Raw genomic sequence first — 22,093 nt, 5'->3', positions numbered from 1 at the left:
CCAAAAATATTAATTTTTTTATTACCCTATATTAAGAAATGTACATATAATTTTTTTTATATATGTGCATGTGTGTATCCTATATTTTTAGTAAAACTTTACCATTTATAAAAATTTACTGTTATTTATTAATAATCTATGAGCCTATAAAGAGAAAATTTTTGGTATGTATTATCCATCCATACTACCAAAGACTAGTGATGACATATTAAAAATTTCTCTTTTTATTTCGGAAAAAAAAGAAAAAGATTTATTTTCGCTTCTAATATAATAATTCAATTGTGAGAAACTTAAATGTTTCTCACAATTGAATATGTTTCACTTGTCAATTTTCTCACTAGTGTTGATTAAAATAAAAGCTTACAATGTTGATTTGATTGAGTTGATCGTGATTTGAATCTGGCAATATATAAACGCAAAAAAGTCGAAATATTTTATATAGTTTTAGTTTTTAAGATATTATTAATAATATACATTAAAATTTCTTCAACATCATTATAATTTGGTTATATAGAAGTGTTTTCGCATCTCGGCCCCACAAGTAATCAATATGATTGAATTTTTCATACGGTATCTTTTTAACTTCTATAACATTAGGTAATTTATTTACCAATTTTTGGATGTCCTGAAACAATTACAAAATGTGAAACCTCATAAAAACTTAATTTTGATTTTAATCCTATTTTTATATAATATTGTAGGATGATTTATATTAAAAGATTATATGGAACTTACAGTATCATGTGTGAGATGGTCATTGTCACTATAAAAAATTGCTATAGGTACTTTGATCCTTTCAAGATTATATTTGAGTGGTTGAATGGATCCATAACGGTTTAGGTTCATTTTAGCGCCATAATCAAATTGCCGAAAATGGCCTGAAAAACGATTATAAATTATAAACAGGATGTTTCAACATAAGTGTAATTATCTCTTTTTAAAGTAGGTTGCCAAAGAATTTACGTATCAAGGGAACAATTATGATTATTCTTACGGATGTTATCTTACTCACCGGACATTACCAATTGACCAAAATGAATGAATTGTCTCATCGCACCGCCTGCCGGAAAATGTCCGAATATCAAAGGCAACATGGATTCATCAAGTTGATCGCTACCGAATCCGGCAACTAAGAAAAACCAATAGTGGCAGATACCCTTTGTCACCGAACAAGGAGCGTTGCGTACAAGGGTGCTAAACAAAGTTGCTTGTAACTTATTATAAGGTAACCATTCGTAAAAGTTGAAAAAGTTGGAGCTCCACTGAAATACGTTCATAACGGTGAGTAATAAACACACAATCTCGCGGGGGAAAAAAAAAAGAAAATTGTATTACCTGCAATAAATCGATAAAATGTACGACATACTTGATGAGTGGACTTGTTTGATTCGATATGAACGCTATAGGTGCCAAACTTATCATTCCCTTGATTTTAGAATTATATTCGGGTCTTTCGCTCAACATAATGTAAAACGTGGTTGTACCCTGACTGTGACCGATATAATATAATTCGGAATAACCAGTCTTTTTTAAGATGTAATCTATCATCGCTGGTAAATCATAATATCCAATCTCATGAAAGCTATAAAAGAAACATATATTTTTCGTATAATATTTTTCTATATTTATTTTCTTATACTTTAGTCGCTTAAAAAATTATTTGATTACCTGAAATCCCAAAACTCTTTATCCTTAGTCGAATAATGCTTATGACTTTTGGAGTAAGTATTTCCACGAGCGTTCGCGAGCCAAACGTCGAAGCCATTATCGCAAAGGACATATGCTGCAACGTGAAAAGTTACATGAGAGAGATATATTTATATTATTTTATTAATATATAATTAAATTTTCGCACTATATAGATCTCTATTGATTTATAAATTTGTTAAAATTATGGAAATTCTAGTGTGAACAAGCGACTGAAATATAAATAATCAAAAACACATAATATAAAATAAATAAAAATAAATAAAAAGATAAGAAAAAATTAATGAGGAATAACCAAGAGCTTTGTGAGGACCCAGTAGCACCCAATCTGCAGAACTGGATAATAGTCCGTGGTTTACAAGTATCGGCAATTTTGAATTTGCATTGGAAGATCTGAGAGTTTTCAAAACATCATGATGACAATCCGAGGAAGATGATAAATTAGAATCTTCGCAAATGTTATTAATAACCGTATCAGTATTTGTGATAGAGTCAGTTTTTATTGGCACTCGATTGGGTGAGGGTATCCGGTGCACGTTCAAACAATAATCATCTTCTGTCCAAATATGATGGGTCTCTGGTATGTAACCATGAGCTTTAATTAGTTCAGGCTGCAATTATATAAAATGTCATCATTATATAATTCTTTATTGGCGAATGATTTTACATCTTCATTAATTTATTAAATCGTATAACATTACTCGATCTAAAATTGTATATAATATTAATATAATATCAATATAAATATTAGTATAAATGACGAAATTTTATTCAACTCGACGTGCATATCCATATAAATTTTTTTAGCTTTCTTCAAATTTTACGATTACCTTTCTTTATCTTAGTGCAAGTAAGAATCTTATAACATTTTTAAACTTAAATGTTCAACATACATTTTCAATAATAATTCGTGAAAATTCCTCTAATAATAAATAACAGACTTATATATGAATATATATTAAAAGATTATATTTTTTAACATTAATATATTATTTATAATTTCTCAATAATATATGAAAGCTATCCCAAAATCTACTTTTATTATTAAAATAAAATAATTTATAATAAAATAATATTATTTATGTTCTTTATATTTGTATATGAATAAAACATTAACTTTATTTTGTTTCTGTAATTACAACATTTTTATGGGCTGTAAAAGAAGCATATACGGTACTTGCTAAACGTTAAAGAAAGTTTTATTTAGCTGGACCCTCTCCGGTCAAAAGTTCAGACTCATAATAATTAAATAATAAACGCTTAAATTATTAATTCATTAATTAAAAATTTTTGAGAACTTAGAGATATAAAATAACTTAACGATTTATCAAGTTATTTTATATCATATTTTACACCAAAATTCTTTGTCATAAATATATAAAATTATTGAAACATTAAGAATTAAATACGATTTATAAAACAAAAACACACTTGACATTGATTTGAGATTTGTAACGTAAAACTGTCGGATATTTCAAAGTGGAATAATTCATCTCTGCGTCATACATCTTGAGAAGTTTATTTAATTAGCTGATAAAATATCACGCTGAACGTGATGTTTTCTATTCCGGAAACGGAATTATGCATGGACGCGAAAACAAATATATTTAAATAATTTACTCAAGGTTAAGCAAGTTTGTTATGAAACGATTATACGCAATTATCGTAAAATCCATTACAAAATAATGTACGTAATTGTACGTAAACAGTCTGTTATGAAACAACATATGTAATTGTATAAATATTGTAAATTAGAGCGGCAATCGCATTATTATTTCAGAACAGAATGTTCTTAAAGCTAAACTTTAAATATTCTCTAATTCGCGAAGAGAATTTTAGAATTCTAGAAGATTCTTCAAATTCTATTTACTATTTTATAGAAGTATTTATACATTCATACATGTATTTTGATTACATGTATATGTGCATCTGTGTGTTCTATGATTCAAATTTATTGTAAATATTTATTATAAATATAATTATTGATTTTTGATATTTATAAACGGAATTTTTTGATGAATATTGTTATAGGTCGTTTAAAGCTGGCTTAAATCTATTATAACTTTATAACATATCAATTTAAAATAAATTATTTAAAATAAAATATTTCTTTAAAATAAAAAATCCATTATACAGATTAAAAAAAGTTAAATGACTTTTACACAAAATTAGATTTGCGAAATAATCAAAAAAACTAATTGCTTTTTAATAAATTTAGAGTTTCAATATTTGGAGAGTAATAAGGTAATTCATTAATTCAAAAATTTTGAGAACTCAGAGATATAAAATAACTTAATGATTTATTAAATTATTTTATATCATACTTTACATCAAAATTCTTTGTCATGAATACATGCAGTTATTGAAAAAATTATTTCTGACTCAATATCGTAAAATGCAATTTAGCCAATTGTATATTTACTTGCCAAATTTACGTATATAATTAATACAATAGCTTTGGTAATTAAAAATTCAAGCATTGGCATATATTATAATTTATAATACAGTATTTCTAAAAAAAAAAACATTCAAAAGATATTAAAAAAATTATTCATAAAATTTAAATAAATTAGTACATTGTACATTAAAATACGATGTATGAGGAGTAGATCTTATTATTAGCATTTTGGACATTAATCTTTGGACATTTACATAGCAGAAGAAGATCGTAGCGAAAGCCTGACAAACTTTGCTGTTATTTGGATGTAAGAAGAAAAAAGCGAAAAGATATTACTTTATATTATTTTATTATTAATATTTAGCAATAATATATTTAATAAGTCTGCATGCTATGATACATTTTCTGCATTCAAAGTAAAATAGACATATATATTTAAGTGTTGTGCAGAAAATGAGGAGAAAATAGGCTACAGGAAACTATAAAGAACAAATTTAGCATTATAAGCTTAAACAAGAATGAGATACAATAGAATAAAATAGAATTGTAATAAAATAAAATAGAATTATGATAAAAAAGAGCCAATTAGAGTCTTTTTTAGTAAATGATGTTTGAGAGTCTTTTTTTAGTAAATGGTGTTTGAGATTGAGCTTTATCTTAATTGAAGAGCAGTTTTAAACGATTATTTACCAGCTTAATTGAATTTTGCTCTGAATTATATTTTATTATCTTATATTTTTTTTTCTTTTCTTGATTGTAAGTTCAATTTATATTTTTCCACTAATTTATAATTGTCTATCTACATTTTATTAATACATTATAATTAATGATAGTATTTATCAATAAACTATTATTAATTATTAATTGCGATTCATATGTGATGTATAATGATTCTGATATATTGATCATATTTTTATCACAATTTGTGTATACATATATACATATATATATTATATAAGCTTTTCTCATCTTTTTTTTTTAAGATAAAATACAGATATGTGATAGAGAGAGAGAGGGAGGAAAGAGTGAGAGAGATAGAGAGAGAAAGTTACATATCTGAATCAAAAGATAACTTATTGAAGAGACGACAAGAGTTAAAATTTCACATATCTTATTAGAATAATCGTCTGAATTTTTTCTGATGATTTCACGTGTAATATATATATATGTCGTTAATATTTCTAAAAAAAATTATATATAAGTTCGATAGTGACGCGTGATATACTTTGCTAAGATCGAACCATAATATTGATCGATGATTGTCTTACCGTTGTCATGTAGGTCTCATCCTGACTCGTTGCCTTATCCATGTCACTGTTGCGATATCAGCACCGCGATGTAAAATTTGAGTCTCTCTCGCAGAACGATTTTCTTTTTTATAGAAACATACGTGATTGTTCACAGTTTCCCGCTCGTGTTTCTCTTTCTAACTTCTTGTTTTTGCTCGAGACGCAACTCACGTGCGACTTCCGAGAAAGCGACCCGCGAAATCGTGCGCCACGGAAGGAACGGAGTCGTCTGCGCGTTTGAAAAAGAACGCGGTGAAAGGCGCGTTTTCCTCTCTACTCCAAAGAGATCGCGCCGAAATTAGCGGCGGATTATTAACGGTGTGTCGAAATGAGGCTTTTACCTCGAATGAGACGTTGTTTTGAAGAATTAAAATGCAATGAGACGAAATTATACTCGTTGCGCGCGCACGAGTCAAACGAGTTCCAGAGCTCTTGTTTCGTAGAAGACATAAGGAAAAAACGTGCGATTATATCAACATGAATACAAAATCATCGTAGATGTACATAATATATATACATATATATACATATACATATATATATACGTAGTATGTATATATACGCACTACGCTGACAGGACTGTATTCAAAGTGAGGTTACAATATGCGTGGAGACGAGAATAGGGCAAAGGTCTAAATGTCTAAACGATAAAGCTAACTGAAGTTTATATTTTAATAGTTTCCGTTTAAATGTAATATATACATACCACATGACGCAATTTCATTGATTAATTTATTTCCTTCGTAAAACTTTTGAATAGAATCCTGGATGAATGTTCTGCTATTCATCAAGCAGCATTACGTCAACTCTTCACGACGAATAATAATAAATAAATTTTATATTATCTGTTCTATTTTAAAAAAAAAATATACTAAAAGAAATGATAAAAAAGAAGAAATTAATTATACGCGAAAAATGCTCTGGTAATAAAAGGATATACTGAGCAAATTAAATTCTTTTGTTAGATGCCACTGTTGGGTGAAGAACACAAAAATTATATGTAATAAATAATATCGTATCTAAAGCACTACATTAAAAGCAATACATTAAAGAATTTCTCTTTCTTATTCATAAAAAAATTTTAAAAATATAAAATTACGAATCAAAATTTTTATATTTATATTATCACGATTTTAAATTTTTTATTATGTATATACACTTTTGGGACGCGCACACGTCAAACCATTAATATAGAACACTACTAACTTAGTAGTACTAACGTATGCAATGAAAACCGCGTATATACATGTGAGAGCTCGGCGCTTCGGCTAACTTCGGATAGTAGAAGAGGACAGATATACCGTTTTCTGTCTTCTTCCTATCAAATCGGCACGAGCGACATTGCTAGTTATTCATTGCGTGTGTGAAAATACCGAAATATTTTCACATAAAATATTAAATATCTCTTAAATATATTTTTAAGACTCTCTGTATGTATATATATATATATATATAAAATGCTGTTACCTCAAATATAGATATATCACTAGTTTCGCTCAAAGAGGTAGTAACAACATGGCGTAGCCAATCGGATTCGCTACCTCGTTTTCATCTTCGTAACAATTGCCTTATCTGAAAAAAAAAAAAAAAAAAAAAAAAAAAACACATTCAATACACGTGTATGTCCATTATATTACATTAAATTTCATTAAATTGCATTATTACATTTGATTACATTACATTTGTATGTACATTACATACCCTCTAGAGACTTTGTCAACTCTCGTACGGTGATTCGTCTGGGTAATTTTTGATTCATGGTTTTGACGCGTTGGCGATCGGCAATTTGGCGCGCGTGCGCGTGCGCATGCACGACGCTTGGGGCCGGATCTCTCGCGGCGCCACCTCCCTCTTTTCGCGGATACCGTTTGTCGTCAAGCGGGGTCGCCATGATTGTTTCGGCGGTGTTGTGCGGTTCTGTGTTCTGTGCGGCCGAGAATTCAAAAACACTTCCATTTCCTGAGTCTACGAGTCCTGCGCGAATCACGCTGCGCGGCTGCAATGGCGGTGTAGACGTCTCGTCGGGTGCGGGTGTCGTTTTCTTCACGGTGTGAGTAAGTAGCCGGATTTCCGTGAATTTTCGCGATCTTTTGCAATTGCGTGCCATCTCTAGGTCAGCGATAGCGTCATCGGCGTCCTCGCGTACGCGATAATGCGGTGTCACGATGCGCCCGCGACTCGCGAGATCAGTTGGCCTGCTCGCTCCCTACTCGCGCTCGTTCGCACTTTCGAGAATTTCGCTCTCTTCCATATTGAACGAATTCGTCGATTTCGCTCGCGCATCTCGCTCGCTCGACCTGTAAAAGAGAAAAATTCGCGACATATTAACGAAAATCGTCTATCCCGCACGCGGCGCGATACGATATGTGATATACAATCGCGCGGAATCGCCGCGAGTATCAGGTTAGGACGGCGATGTAAAATCGAGGCGTGTGTTTGCAAAACTCTTGTTCTCTCGTCTTGAATTTATTCTTTCGCACGAGGAGCGATCGACAGAATTGCGTCTTGCGATTACGATAGGTTAGGTTAATGTGATTCGATTAAAATTACGGTATTTGTAGAAACGGTTTAAATTACCGTTGGAATGCTAATTTTTCCTGCTTATGGTAAATTATTAATATCTTCTTTGTTCTGTTTTTATTAGATCATGTTAGTCATCAAAATTAATTGAGAGTGAGTCTGCGAAAAATATCGTAAATTTCTCACGTTATTGTAATTAATATCGTAATGTAATCGATTGCAATTTAATATTATCGATATTAATATTATTTTTAAAGTTATATTTTTTTCTCTTCACGTTGGGAAATTATTAGTATAAATAGATTTATATCTAGTAAACAATGTTTTTATATAATATTGAAGTAAACTTAGTAAATCAATTAGAAAATGTATCGAACAAAATAAAGCTTTATTTATATGAGCAATTAAAATTTAATATAATAATTCATTTTTATTGCAGATTGTGCGCTTTGTGTTGCTATCTGAATGGACAATAAGGTGGATGTTTCGGAAGTTGAAGATATTTCAATGATTGGAACATCTGGAATTTTTCACCTGCCTGACGTCCCAGAGATATCGGAGGTATTAGAATCAACTGGCCTTAGCCCCTTAACTTCTTCCTTGGATCAAGCTCTTACACTGCAAGAAGATAAAACTCTCTCGTCTGAAGTTAACATGGGCATTGAAGATACATGGTATGGATATATTTTCTTTATATTATATACTTTTACAGCAGTATTTGTATTAAAAATCTAATTGTCCTCAATGTTTTTACAGGACTGAAGCAAACAGTTCAACATCAGATTACGCAATTCCTCTTCCTCCGCCACCTGGATTAAATGATTTCTCGGATGTCGGTGCTGATCCCATTGATTCTGGGACTGGCTTAGAACATGGTCCATTCCTGCCACCTGGCACACCAGCGCTTAATAATCTTTTTGCAGAAGCTGGAGATTCTCATGATGACTCACCAATGGGTGAGTGTATGTAATGTAATGTATGAAATGTACAAATCATGATACACGACACATGTTTATTCTTTCTCGAATACATATATTTTCAGAAGAAGTTGCCCTGTCTGCAGGCGTGTGCGGTCTTCGTAACTTGGGTAATACCTGTTTTATGGCAGCTGGGTTGCAATGTTTGACCGCGACTCCACCTGTCCTACGACATTTCTTGGATTTACAGCAGAGAGGAGAGAAACTGCCTCCGCCTGGATCATTAATGGCACATTTTAGCGTACTCCTCGGGAAAATGTGGTCCGGAAAGTACAGTGTACTCAGACCAACAGAATTTAAGCAAACCTTAGGTGCTTACCATTCACAATTTAAAGATTATAGGCAGGTAAGGGTGCGATTGTTTGCATATTCAATCAATTGTTTATTGCTTATTATTCGGTATGAGATTGTGTTGTATGTATTTAACAGCATGATTGTCAAGAATTTCTGGCGCTTCTGTTGGATTCTCTTCACGAGCAAATGAACACAGCAAAGTGTGCCAAGAACTGTCAAGTTCCATTGTCTACAACCACTGCCAATTCTTTTAACTCTATAGAAAATTCAAACGGAAAGACCCTTTCTCCTATCACTGCCACGGCTAACCCTAATTCAGATCTTTTGGAAATGTATGAATGCTTATCACCAGAATGTCCAAATAGTCCCAATGTAACTATGGCTGGTTCACCAAGAGGTAAGAGACTACATGATGTGTGTAGAATTGTATTACTCTTGAGAGATCATATCTTGATATTTTTTTTTTCCAATATTTTACAAGACTTTGATTCATCGATCGGAGAGCTCGATAGTATCACGAATTCACCAAGAGATTCACCTTTAAATGGTGAGGACGAAGAGGAGACGCTAGATTCAGATGAAATCATCGAGGCGAGATCGAGTACTTTTATTCACAACAAAGTCAATGAAGAAGACACAAATGAAACTCCGACGCGATCTTTGAGATTAGATACATTGATAGAACTATCAAAAACAGTGCCGCAGTATGGTGGCTTATACGATATTCACAAAGAAGCTAAAACCAGTAATGCTAATTTCTTAGTAACGCAACAAGAGTGTAATAATGAGATCCATTATGACTCGCAGAAATTTCCAAAGGACAATGTCCGCAGGATGCCATTGGACAATTCGAATCTTATGGAAAATCACGACTTTGATAATAAAAGTGTTAGTATCAAACGTATAAAAGAGGTGAACGTTCAGAAGGTCAACGGTAGTCTCGATCACGCATCTAATAGTTCCGACATCGAGTATGATAGCGGTCTGGAAAAGTGTAACGTGAAACGCATGAGATTAGACGACCAGGAGAAGAATCATAAGCATGACAGTCTCAGTAACGAAAATATTCAGTGTTCGCGGATTCTACAAAATTATGGAACTGGCGCTATTGCTGCGCAAGAAGAACTCGAGGCGGATAAACATTGGGTGAAGCATTTGCGATCCAATAAAAGTATCATCGTGGATACCTTTCAAGGCCAGTTTAAGAGCACGGTAAGAATCTTGCGAACGATATTTATCTAGGTGGGAGATCACGCGTTGGAGAGATACCGCCAATTATCGGTACTTACTGTAAAAGGTCTCCTATATTAAATTGTAATAGATTTTCCATCCTGCCTTGAAAAAAATAAAAGACAGGCTTCATGCTATTACTACAATTACAATTATGTACAATTTTTTTCAAGTACTAAATATTATTTTCATTAAAAAAAAATTTTTTTTTAAATTTAAATTATTACAAAGTGTGCCAAAATCAACGAATATATTTTTGATTTTGATTTGGCAATTCGATTAAAAAATCGACATAATTAAAAAATCTAAATTAAAAAGACATTCGATGGTTTTAAAATGCTCTACTTACGATGTGTTAAATATTTATATTCTAAATGTATTTACAGGTTGTGTGTTCGGTTTGTAGTCACGTTTCTGTTACATATGAACCTTTTATGTATCTATCGGTACCTCTACCTCATGCAATGGAAAGACAGTTAAATGTCACATATGTTCCTGCAAACGGTGATCAACCCATGAGATGTGTCGTTTCCTTAAATAAGCAGTCACGAATTGGAAAATTGAAAGAGGAATTGTTAAAAACTCTCGGCAAGGAGAATATCGCAGTGTCGAATATTGCACTTGCAGAGGTTCTGGAAAATCACATAGCGAAGATTCTGGTAGGTACGAGAAAATATGTTTTTTACATTTTTAATATAAACTCATTTTAACGGAGTCCTCTTTTATATCAATATGAATCATTTCTAGCTATTAATTTATTTATTTTTAAAATATATATAACGAAAATTGTGTTACTACAAATTACAGTAATTATGAATAAATTAATCAAATATATATTAAATTTAGATTTATATTTAATTATATTTGATTTATATAAAGGTCTTCAGTAGCGTTGCTATTATCTTTTACAGGATTTTAGCATTAACCACACTATAAATATTGATTCTGAATAAAATTGATCCCTGAATAAAAAGTTTAGGATTTAATTATCGCTTCATAATCGAGTTCTATACGAGTCAAGATCTAACGCACGCTATTAGGAAATAATTCTGGAGAGTTAAGAAGGTGGTATATTCGAATAGGATCGATTATCGCCGATACCATTCTCCTAAAGAAACTCTATGGAAGAACATTCTCGTAACGTGAAAATATAGTTACGGGGCTACATTTCATCGCACAGACTCGCCGATTCTTCTCTTTATTCTGTTTTTCTTTCGTCACCTCTTTTACTCTGTTAATTTCGCCAACGCTGTCGGTCTTTTACCGTTGCTTTCTTACTATATATTATTTTCCCCTTGCACCATAGGTATCGGGAATTACTTGCTTGCCGTAGCTTATCGTACTTAGGTGGAAACATCACTGTCTATTGGATTCTACATCAAGGTTTTAAATTTAAGGATGACAATACACTCTTGAGACACATCAATGATACGAATCGATCGATATACGCCTTTGAACTCACGGAACCGCCCGATGCGTACACTTCAGTATCCGATGGCGGAGGAGATCGGCCATTGGAGATGGACTCTTCCCAGAAATGTACGATAACAGGCGAGGAAGTGCCATGCATGATCTGTCTTGAGGAACTGGATGGCGATTTGAAAAGGCACAGTGGGAATAATTGTAACTTTATTATGTGCGACCCTTGCATTGAGGTGAGTTTGATCATTTTGTTCAAAGTATAATGAAGTCAAAATATATCTAATTAAATGATTAGAAATCAGTTGTAGTAATATATCTTTACTGTCACTATGAATTGTTATAATTCTTTTTTCATTCACAAGTAAAATAGTCATATAATTAGCGTTAAATATTCCTTTTCTTCTTATTGTGATCGATTACAATTGCGATCACCCCGATGATGAAAAAATTGGCAGTTTCAATCTAATGGAGGGGATGTACAAACGAGGCATACGTTGTCATATTTCATCCCGGGAAGGTCTGAGATAAGATCGTTCAACGTTCTAGACGGACGGTATCGCAATGATACGTACGAGAACCAGAAATAGCTTTACGTTTTCCAAAATGTCAGGGACGCTATTTTAGCAGAGGCGACTGGAAACGAAAAGTTGGAATCTCGTATGATCCGCTTTTTCAGTATAATCCAAAAGCCTGGTATAATTCATACCTGGAACTCAATTCAGACTAATCTGATGCTGCCATTTAACTGAGGGGTTTTACTTTATGTTGTTATTTATTGAAAGAATCCTATGATTTTAGCGAAAATTAAAGTTATCTACAATTGTACCAAATTTTGAAATTATTTTAAGCAAAACTTAAATTACTCAATTACAGAATTACTTCAAGAATCAAACAGAACCTCAAACGTGTCCGATGTGTTCTACGTACATGACGGCCTCGTCATTTACGAAGATAGATCAAACGGGCCGGCCGAGACCCATTGTTCGTATTCTGAACGTACCTTTAGTGTTGAGGCACGATACGACGAACGAGACGACAAACAATCGCAAAAGCACGAAGCTCTTTGGTTATCCACACTTGATACGACTCCCGTCGAGAGTGAACGCGCGGGATCTATATGATATTGTCAAAAGAAACGTGCCGCACGAAGGGCGCTACACGATTCATTTCGTTGATGGACAGGTGAGATATTTTGTAAACTATACAAGATGTGTACTTCATTTTTCTTTACGGCAAAGTACGAATTAAAAGAAAAAGTAATTTGCTTATTAATAAGATGATTGATTGGTTATATAAATCAGAATGCATAATTGAATACATTATTTGATATGAAAAATATAGTTAAATAATATTAGACAACAAATTTCAAAATGACAGTAAGGTTGTTGACTTACGAGTGTTATTTAATATGAGAATCGATAGTATCTAAATTATTAAATATATTGTCATATTGAATTATTAAAAAAGACAAAACATTCTTGCAGGGTCATCATTGTTCGCGATGTATGTACACCGCACATTGTACAGGATGTAGCGTACCTGAGACAGGAATGATCGCGCTACAAAACGGTGATACGCTTGCAGTTCGTTATACTGAGTATGTTCCTAAGATTCTGCATCCCGTTGATCACGTTAGCGTCAGTAAACAACGACCACATCATCCACTATCTCTTTATGATTGCCTTCAAGCGTTTAGTCAGAGGTAATTGATTTCTATGAATTGTTTTTATGACTATGCTAATTTAGACATTCTTTGAATGAGCGAGATAAATATAATACTAACGATACCTTGCAAACGTTAATGTTAATTTAACTGTTATAAAATATTATTTAATACTTCGAGCATAGTCTGTTTTTTTAGAGATGAATAATGTTAATTATCATATTTAATGAAAATATAAGTATAAATAAAATTTTTTTTGTTAAATTTTTTATATAGACAGCGAAATTATCATTAGCATCTAATTAAGGTTTTGATTTTTTGTTACTATCGAAAATTCGAGTGTTATAAATTGCTTAATGATGTAGATCTTTCATATTGAAAAAGTTAATGACAATATTAAAATTCTTTTAAAAAATAAGTCTTAGTATCTGGTCAAACAAAGTGCAAAATAAAAAGCAAAAAAGTTCTATAAATAAATAGAATTAATTCATATCTCGTAATGAAAATGTTAAATTTAATAAGTACAAAATACACAATTAAAAATACACATTAAAAATAATTTTATATATTAGAATATATATGTATATAACTGGTATATAATATATAAATATATTTTGTCATGTTTAATATATCATACTTTTGGAATTTTTAGCGAAACTTTGGACGAACATAACCCTTGGTTTTGTCCGAAATGTGGGTGTAACCAATGTGCCACAAAAACGCTTACGGTACATCGATATCCCAAGTTCCTCATTGTATATCTTAAACGGTATGTAAGATTCATATGTTTATGAAAATAATTTATGTATATAGGTCGGTAGATTAAAAATTACTATTATAAATAGCTCAAGCATCGTTCTTAATTGATTGTAGATTTGTGTTTTATGAATGCGCGAGCATGAAACTAGACGACAAGGTCACATTCCCTTTGGTGGGTCTAAGTGTAGGACGCCACCTTTATGATCTCTATGCCTGTGTGTGTCACTTTGGAGGTGTGTAAGAAGCTCAAATTATATTTAAAAATGGTAGTGGTTTTCATTGAATTGTTTAATTTATCAAGAATTTTATTTTTATTGTATAAATATCGAAATTGGAAGGATTTTATTTAAAGATATATTTTTAAGTAATTTCTTTTCTAAAATAAAGATTGATTTAATTTATGCATTTAAATGTATGAAGTTTACGAATATTTAAATGATATAATCGAAATTTCAGGCGTTTCCGCGGGCCATTATACGGCATATGCGAAGAATCCTCGCACGGATGTGTGGTATTATTACAACGACGAGATTACGGGCAAACAGAAGCCGCAGGATGAAGACTTTAGTAACGCGTATATATTGTTTTACAGTCGACAAGGGACCAACTTGAAACCGTGCAATATATAACAAGTGGTATATTTAACTTGATAATCGATAGAACACATCGATCAGATGGAGGAGAAACAATTGGGGATAGTGACGAAGAAAATGATGAAGTGTAACGGAAGAGGGAATTAATATTTTGTGTTCTTCCACGTGTTTTTCATTACGAACGTTTGCTCGTGTATTTCTCATACGTTTGCAATTTTTCCCTTATATATTTTGTTGCGCTTCTATCTTCCCTGTGCATCTCCCTTTCTCCTGCCTCTGCTAAAGTGTATTTAAAAGCGCAACGGACGGCGTCTCTAATACACCGCGTGCTGATTTACGCTGGATTATGTGAAATATCGATAGCCGTTTGCCTGTGAATTATGTGATGCGATTATTATGAAGTGAAAAGAGAGCATGTGTCTTCGCCGGGTTTGATACTTTGCCGGTAACACTCTGCGCTAGTGCAACTTAGGCCTGTTTTATGAATTCAAAGAGAGAACTGAGCATATTTGTATTGCATATATTGTAAACGTATGTCGAATTTGTACAGTAGACCCGGTTAAATGTAGAACTCAAGAATTCTAAACACGTAATTTATTAGTGAATAAAGATGAACGTCATACTTGAAATCAGGATTTGAATTACGGCTCGCCAACAGAGGAGCATTACACCTTGCCGTGCTCCCTCCTTTTATCTAAGCCGAAGAAACGAGAGGATTTTGCTCATAAATAGCAAAGTGTCGCGCTTATCAGATATTCCTTCGTTATCGTTAAGTGAGAAAAAATGGAGGGTTATAAAGCGAGATAAAATATTAAACACATTTTATGAAACGCAATCACGTTTATAGATTATTTATTAAATTAGTTATATATTGCAATTTTATTACAAGAGATACTAATTGCAGTTCAACATGCGCTCATATCAACGCAGCATCGATATAACACTGATGTTTCACGCGTGGATTGCTATATAAATTGTTTTAACATACTATGTTATAACTTTATCATATATATAGTATATATGTGTATGCGCAACCAGAATTGGTTTTTAAAGTTTTATTTATTGTAAAACCAACTTGGAGGTTTTCGACATTTTTTTTTGGTACAAAAGAACCTTACTATCGTATTACAGCGATTTTTTTTCAGATCAAGACGTGAATCTAGCAAACCTTGCCTTTTAATCTCTTTAATGAATTCGCTTAGATGCACTAATAGCATACTAATAAGATAATCACACATTTTTATCGAAATACATATAATAACATATCCTTTTTTTTATTCTATGGAAAGTAATGTATAACAGTCGACATATGACTATTTGACGCATTGGCAACAAAAAGTCTACAGCTAGCGTGCTAATGTGATTGCTAATATGAGTGCTAATATGAATCTAAATAATACAGACATAAATTTTTTGTTTTGTATATATATATATATATATATATATGATGCGTGCGGAAATATATTTAGAAATTTAAACAAAATTGATAGAGTAAGTAAATATAGAGTCCGAAAATTATATGCGCGTATTTAGAAAAGAATTTTTTAATTAGCTATTCTTACTAGTGCATCTGCTCTACTCAATACGCGCACTTTGCTGTACATTTAATAATAACTTGTTTATTCTTTTATATTTATATTATGTTTACGTTATATATAGCGCTTTGGTATGTTTCTCGTTTTTCTATTATAGCCGTCTCTTCGTCATTTATTTCTTATCACTCGTTATTCTCACGCACTCAACTTTATGAAACGCGTAATGCTTTCATCTTCTTTAGATTAATATTTTCAAAATAAATGTACCGTATTTAGATAAAAGACCGAAACACACTTTCAAGTTTTGATGCTATAGATATGCGAGAGAATACTTTGTGTCAATCTTCACTTTTTAATCGTTACGAATAATTGTAGAAATCATTTTTTCAAGCATTTGCAGTGTATCGAAATCTGAAATTCTTACTGAAAATATTGATTTCTAATTTAGATTATTCATATGCATTAGGATTGTTTGCAAATCAAGGAAACAACTATGTCCGCAACGTGTAATATTTGATAGTTTGACAGTTGACATTTGATATGTAGTATGATAATAACATACGTTTTACTTTTATTAATTATAAATTATAAAAATATGGATTGTCTCTTAAATAATTTTAAAATTATTTTATTTGAATAATAATGCATAATTTCCATTTATTTAAATTCCATAATTTGCATTTATTTTTTCAGATTATTTGTGTGATAATATCTATATAACAATATAAAAAAGAAATCGCGAAATTTACTTTAATATTTTATTCACACAAAATTTAATACTTTAATACATGTTATATAGTACATTTACTTAAGTACATATTTATTAATTGATTTATTAGCTAAAAAAGTGTGTGAGAATAGACATAACTATAATATATAAATAACTAGATATAAATTAAAAATATAATTTTACAATATAAATTTTGATTAATCTGATACATTATCTCTTATCTCGATACATTGTTTTGAAATTGTTGCTGTTTTCTTTAAGACACAATTTCGCAATGCAGAAATGTTTGGGTGAATACGTTCATTTTGAAAATTTATTACTCAGAGAAGATGAAGGCACTCTTGACACCGTTGATCTCTACATATATCTTTTAATTTCATCTAATGTTTCTCAATACTCTGGCTTTGGTACCCGCTCGGATCCCTATGTTTAATTTATATACGTATTTATATACGTACCTCTCGTATTGTCGTTGTCGCGTAGCTACGTTCGTTAACGCAGCGAAACAGTAAACCAAACAATTGCGCCGGGATGTATAAGGCCACCAATCTCGCAATTTACCGTGCGGGTCTCCCCATTGAGAACAAAGAGCGCCTGGTTGGACGGGCTTACCATATATCGACCAAATATACCGCTTTGTATTATAGGTCTATTTGGATTACCCCATTTGGTGAGATGTGGCGGTGTTGCCTTTCCCACACCTGTTATCATTTCCACTTTGCCTGTAAGTCATATGCGCATATTAGCTTTTATTTAATCAGTTTGTAAAGAAGTAATTGGGTGAACAGTCTCTTGAGTTTCTTTCATTCTCTAAGAAAAATTGAGAAATTTTTAAATCGAAGATTATCTCACCGGTAGTCAAGTCTAGGAAGAGAATATCTTCTTTATCTATCGATGAGGCGTATATATCGTAACTATGGGTCGTCTGTGATGGATAGAAAGCGATATCGCTGATATTTAAAGTTGTTTTTACATCGAATGCGAATTTTAGTCCATTTGCTGGAAAAATATAAATAATATAATTTTTTTTTCATGATATAATTATTAAATTTTTGCAAGATTTTCTTTATGTATAATTTTTTTATTTAAGCGCAGGAAAAATATATAAAATGTATTACGTAATATCTCCTGTACTACAAGAGTAACACCGGTATCCTGCTTGTCAAGAGTGACCAGATATCTGGAATCGGGAGAGATCGCTGGTTTCCCCAGGATATTCGGCTTGTGAGCGAGAACGCTGTCAGTAAGATAGTCCAACAGTACTTGACCGGTCGGACGAGCGGTGATCGGCTCTTCGCATCCCAATATCACGAAGCCATCTAGAACGAGGTGAATTATATGAGCGAAATCTGAAGAAAAGACGAAAGAAAAAAGTATTTAAATAAAGTGAAAAATACTATAATGCGTACAGAGATCAGAAAATTCCACGCTCGTTGGCACGCAGTTGTAGTTGGCCAAATTTACAGTACGAGTGTATCTCATGTTAGCCAGATCAAGCTTGTACATACCATGCTGACCCGTATGGGTCACATAACCGTACTTGAATGCATGTTTCGTATCCTATAGGGAATAATAGTTTATAATATAAAAAAAATTACAATTTTATATATATATGATATATTCAATTTCGTATACACATGTAATCAAAACTAATCAAATTATTGATAAGAAAGAGATCCATTTAGAAGATGATTTTAAATCTGTATCATTCATATATATATATATATATATTATATATATTGAAAGACGAAGATGCATGAGAGCAAACGTACTCGCTGCTGTGGAATATATAGACCCTTCACGAGATCGAACTGCGCATCGATAGGCTCTGGTCGCACAGTATGATGTTTCTTTCGTTGGGCAGCTTCCTTGATTATCTGTACGGTCTTGATGCCGACGTTCATCTCGCTCCTCCAGTTCAATATCCAGACATAATCAAGATTCTGAACGTACCACAGATCCACAGGATTCTTGTCCGTAGCTACTACCTGCATGATTATAATGGAATTGTATCATGCGATATCTGCGAATAACGGATAATGCAAGAAGAATATTACGTACATCGATTATCATCATCTGAACCTCACTAATTACAAGCACGCGATTCTTCTCCGGCTGACTAACGTATACATATCTATTAGCGACATTTATGGCACGTCCCCAGGAACAAGGAACATTTTTCGGTCCACAAACGTATTCCTGTAAAAAAAGAAGGGTGAAACATTGAACGAAGAAAATATGGTCAAAACCAAGAATGAATTTATGATTTTGCACCTGAGTGCCGGGTATGATGTCTGTTGATCGAATCTCATGCAACGCATGACACGTAGACGGCTCGTACACCAAGATACCCCACTCGTGAAAGGAGAAGAATCTACGCTCCTCTTCCGTCGCAACTGTAATTTCAAGAATTTTTTTCAAGAATTCCACATTGATTAAAAATGAAATATAGACCAGAATTATAATCGATGATATTACATTATATATTAATGTCACTTATTAAATCAAGAGACTATTCTTCTTCACTCACTTGGTGTAGGTTGGTCCTGAATCACTAGACTGCTAATGTCCCTCGTTAGTCCGCCGGCACTAGTTGCTTCGCACATGTAGGCACCGGTGTCTGCGTAATCGACTTTTCTGACTAGCAACTTGGTGCCATTGCCAATCACCTCGTACTTGTCCGGCCGATCCTCGCTCAAGGGTTTGTCATTCTTCAGCCATCGTACTCGTGGAAGAGGCTCACCTACCACGTGACATTTCATCTTAGCCGCTCCTTTCGGTCGTTTAGATTGAAACTGCGGTGTCACCCTCACCTCGGGTACAGCTGAGATAGGGGGAGAGAGAAATAGAAATGTGTTACTTTTAATTAACTTCAATAAAATAAATTTCTTTCATTGATTAATAATATTTTATTATGTTCTAGATGACATCTTTTCTGTAAGCAGTAAAAGTAATAAGAAAGACGAGCAGCAATTAGAAAACAAGTACAAAGAGTATCAACTTTAAATTTAACTGAAATGAGATAAAATAACAAGGAAAATTATATAGTTTTTATCAATTATAAAATTTTTTTCATTTTTTCATCACCAACTAAAAATTTTTCATTTTTTCATTAGCAGGAGAGTTTAAAATCTAAAATAATTCTTAAAATTGAAGAAAAATTAAGAAGATTAGAAAGAAGATTAAAAAATTAATTTTATTTTATATTCTTTTTCTTTCTGAAAAACTTACTGTAAATAGTGAGCATATGAGTTTGCACCACATCCTGATTTCTGAGAGCGTGGCATGTGTAATTACCAGCATATTCCAACTGTACATTTGTCAGATACAGACTACCGTCGTTGAAAACCCGAATCTACAAAGAAATTCTTTCATATTATCTTAATTTTCTCAAGATAGTTTTCATTAATATCGGTTTGCTAATTGCATTAATTTTTCTAAACATTACTATTTGATTTTATTTTCTAAATTCTTTAGAAGAACGTAGAATGAAAAATTAGGAGAGAGAAAAATATCTTTCAAATCGAAACATTATTTATTAAAATAAAAATAAAAGTTTATATATACATTTTTTTTTTATTTTAATAAATATTTTTATTATAATCTAAATTTAAATAGATTTATTATAATAAATCTATTTTTAAATAGATAGATCTACATAGATTTGTATCTTATTCGGCAATTCTCATAACCGATGTTACATGTCGAAGGTTAACAGCAAGGGATCAAATTGTCATTCGAGGATACCTCCGGCTCGCTAAGGGTCTCCACGTCCGTGCCGTAACGTCGCCAGACCAGGGGCGGGGGTGGTGTTCCGGTGACGTCGCACTTAATCTCCACGTTGTCTCCGACTCGAGCGGATATGTGATTTACCTCGAGGGATTTGTCCAACGATACCACCGATACACCTGTCATCAGATTAGAATCGCCTTCGCATAGGTATCACGTATGTGTATATACATTTTGTATTTGGGTAAAATTGAATCGTATTCGTGGTATGCGCCGCTGCACAAACTTTGCATAATAATTCCTCGCGGCCGTTTATATATACATATATGTACGCGATGGCAGTCGCGCGTGTAGTCTGACAATGTACGGTGATGCTATTGTCCATGGACAATAGCGTCCCGGGGAGACCATTATAACATGGATTAGCATAAGAAAATTACTTGCCGATGATTAATCGCTACGCCGAACCAAACTAACCGCGAGGATAAGATCATTCTGTAATACGTAATAGTTTGACATCTCGCGAGAGACGGTGAGATTAAAAGTTATGAAAAATTTTGCAAGGATCCGTTTTAAATTAAAAACAAGAGTGGTCAACTGTGGGATTAAATGAATTTTAATATACTTATGTAATTAACATATAATTATACACGTTATCTTTTTACATCCTATCGGTCCTTGTAAAATCCTCGACAAATCCCTTTGTGATGAACGATCAATGAATCGCAGATACAGTACTTACTGTAAAGCTTGCTGAAGGCCATGTAAAACTCGTTAACGTTCAATCTGCCATCACCATCGGTGTCGTCGTAGCTGATCATATGACTCAGATTGCATCCCGCGCATAATTCCTCCATGTTCTCTTCCTCGGCGATCTGAATGTTCGGGAAAATTTAAGCGGGATTATTCGCGGAACGTTAGCGGGAGAGATATCGCGTTACTGCCGTTAAAGTAATGGTCATCGAATAAATTTCATCACGAACATGCATCTCTCTTTCGGTTTATTTAAAAGTCGGGAGAAAATGCGCTAATGAAGAAACACTATATACGGAAAAATACATCCAATGTTAAATCACCTGCTCGAGCTCTTCTCGCTCCAAATTACCGTCATTGTTTCTGTCGTAGTGAGAAAACATGATGCTGACCAAGTATTCTTTACTGTGATTATCTTCAGCCATTAATCTCGCATGGCTATACAGGAGCAAGTTATCCTACGGTGGATAAACAAAATAATGGTCTGGTAACGT

At 32.7% G+C, this 22,093-nt stretch overlaps 3 protein-coding genes across 10 annotated transcripts in view; 1 reads left to right on the top strand and 2 right to left on the bottom strand.

Moving 5' to 3' along the window:
* Window positions 1-72: 72 nt before the first annotated feature.
* On the bottom strand, window positions 73-6,382 carry LOC140668475 (lipase 3). 3 transcript variants are annotated; one of them, XM_072897502.1, is made up of 8 exons: window positions 6,101-6,375; window positions 5,374-5,825; window positions 2,003-2,318; window positions 1,669-1,783; window positions 1,336-1,582; window positions 1,013-1,262; window positions 736-878; window positions 79-625 (listed from the first exon to the last, which is right to left on the bottom strand). In XM_072897502.1, exons 2-8 carry the CDS (start codon window positions 5,413-5,415, stop codon window positions 476-478), a joined length of 1,263 nt encoding a protein of 420 aa, XP_072753603.1. In that variant the 5' UTR covers window positions 5,416-5,825; window positions 6,101-6,375; the 3' UTR covers window positions 79-475. The 3 variants fall into 3 exon arrangements, with proteins under 3 accessions (XP_072753605.1, XP_072753603.1, XP_072753604.1); XM_072897503.1 differs by having other exon boundaries at window positions 5,374-5,623; XM_072897504.1 differs by lacking the exon at window positions 5,374-5,825 and having other exon boundaries at window positions 73-625; window positions 6,101-6,382.
* A 907-nt stretch (window positions 6,383-7,289) lies between these two features.
* Window positions 7,290-15,481, top strand: LOC140668455 (uncharacterized). Of its 5 annotated transcripts, none has more exons than XM_072897453.1 (13): window positions 7,290-7,448; window positions 8,354-8,588; window positions 8,671-8,870; window positions 8,957-9,237; window positions 9,321-9,582; window positions 9,667-10,397; window positions 10,802-11,074; window positions 11,813-12,070; window positions 12,711-13,019; window positions 13,322-13,539; window positions 14,153-14,269; window positions 14,374-14,492; window positions 14,716-15,481. In XM_072897453.1, the coding sequence occupies exons 2-13, from the start codon at window positions 8,380-8,382 to the stop codon at window positions 14,886-14,888; spliced, it is 3,150 nt and encodes a 1,049-aa protein (XP_072753554.1). In that variant the 5' UTR covers window positions 7,290-7,448; window positions 8,354-8,379; the 3' UTR covers window positions 14,889-15,481. The 5 variants fall into 5 exon arrangements, with proteins under 5 accessions (XP_072753554.1, XP_072753556.1, XP_072753557.1 ...); XM_072897455.1 differs by having other exon boundaries at window positions 7,291-7,442; XM_072897456.1 differs by lacking the exon at window positions 7,290-7,448 and adding an exon at window positions 7,538-8,000 and having other exon boundaries at window positions 8,960-9,237.
* Window positions 15,482-16,467: 986 nt separating this feature from the next.
* Fstl5 (follistatin-like 5) overlaps window positions 16,468-22,093 on the bottom strand; it is a 41,619-nt gene continuing 35,993 nt past the window's right edge. For both annotated transcript variants that reach the window (XM_072897459.1, XM_072897460.1), the window contains exons 6-17: window positions 21,923-22,057; window positions 21,589-21,721; window positions 20,865-21,025; window positions 20,349-20,472; window positions 19,648-19,941; window positions 19,392-19,513; window positions 19,179-19,316; window positions 18,890-19,105; window positions 18,527-18,677; window positions 18,236-18,436; window positions 17,970-18,116; window positions 16,468-17,839 (exon numbers count right to left, since the gene is read on the bottom strand). In XM_072897459.1, the coding sequence (XP_072753560.1) occupies window positions 17,610-17,839; window positions 17,970-18,116; window positions 18,236-18,436; window positions 18,527-18,677; window positions 18,890-19,105; window positions 19,179-19,316; window positions 19,392-19,513; window positions 19,648-19,941; window positions 20,349-20,472; window positions 20,865-21,025; window positions 21,589-21,721; window positions 21,923-22,057 (2,052 nt within the window). In that variant the 3' untranslated portion in view covers window positions 16,468-17,609. The remainder of the gene's footprint in view (window positions 17,840-17,969; window positions 18,117-18,235; window positions 18,437-18,526; window positions 18,678-18,889; window positions 19,106-19,178; window positions 19,317-19,391; window positions 19,514-19,647; window positions 19,942-20,348; window positions 20,473-20,864; window positions 21,026-21,588; window positions 21,722-21,922; window positions 22,058-22,093) is intronic.

Source organism: Anoplolepis gracilipes, chromosome 8 (genome assembly GCF_047496725.1).
Source record: "Anoplolepis gracilipes chromosome 8, ASM4749672v1, whole genome shotgun sequence".
In the NCBI taxonomy this organism is placed as follows: domain Eukaryota; kingdom Metazoa; phylum Arthropoda; class Insecta; order Hymenoptera; family Formicidae; genus Anoplolepis; species Anoplolepis gracilipes.
Note: the sequence above shows the minus strand (reverse complement) of the source record. Positions and strands in the feature narration are given on the sequence as shown.

Excerpts from the sequence above, each read along its gene's own strand:
- LOC140668475 (XM_072897502.1), bottom strand. The coding sequence starts at position 5,415 with ATGGATAAGGCAACGAGTCAGGATGAGACCTACATGACAACG. Across the intron at positions 1,583-1,668 it reads AAAGAGTTTTGGGATTTCAG|CTTTCATGAGATTGGATATT; the intron begins GTAATCAAATAA and ends TTTCTTTTATAG. Across the intron at positions 879-1,012 it reads TGGTCAATTGGTAATGTCCG|GCCATTTTCGGCAATTTGAT; the intron begins GTGAGTAAGATA and ends ATCGTTTTTCAG.
- LOC140668455 (XM_072897453.1), top strand. The coding sequence starts at position 8,380 with ATGGACAATAAGGTGGATGTTTCGGAAGTTGAAGATATTTCAATGATT. Across the intron at positions 11,075-11,812 it reads ATCACATAGCGAAGATTCTG|GATGACAATACACTCTTGAG; the intron begins GTAGGTACGAGA and ends TTTAAATTTAAG. Across the intron at positions 13,020-13,321 it reads TTCATTTCGTTGATGGACAG|GGTCATCATTGTTCGCGATG; the intron begins GTGAGATATTTT and ends ACATTCTTGCAG.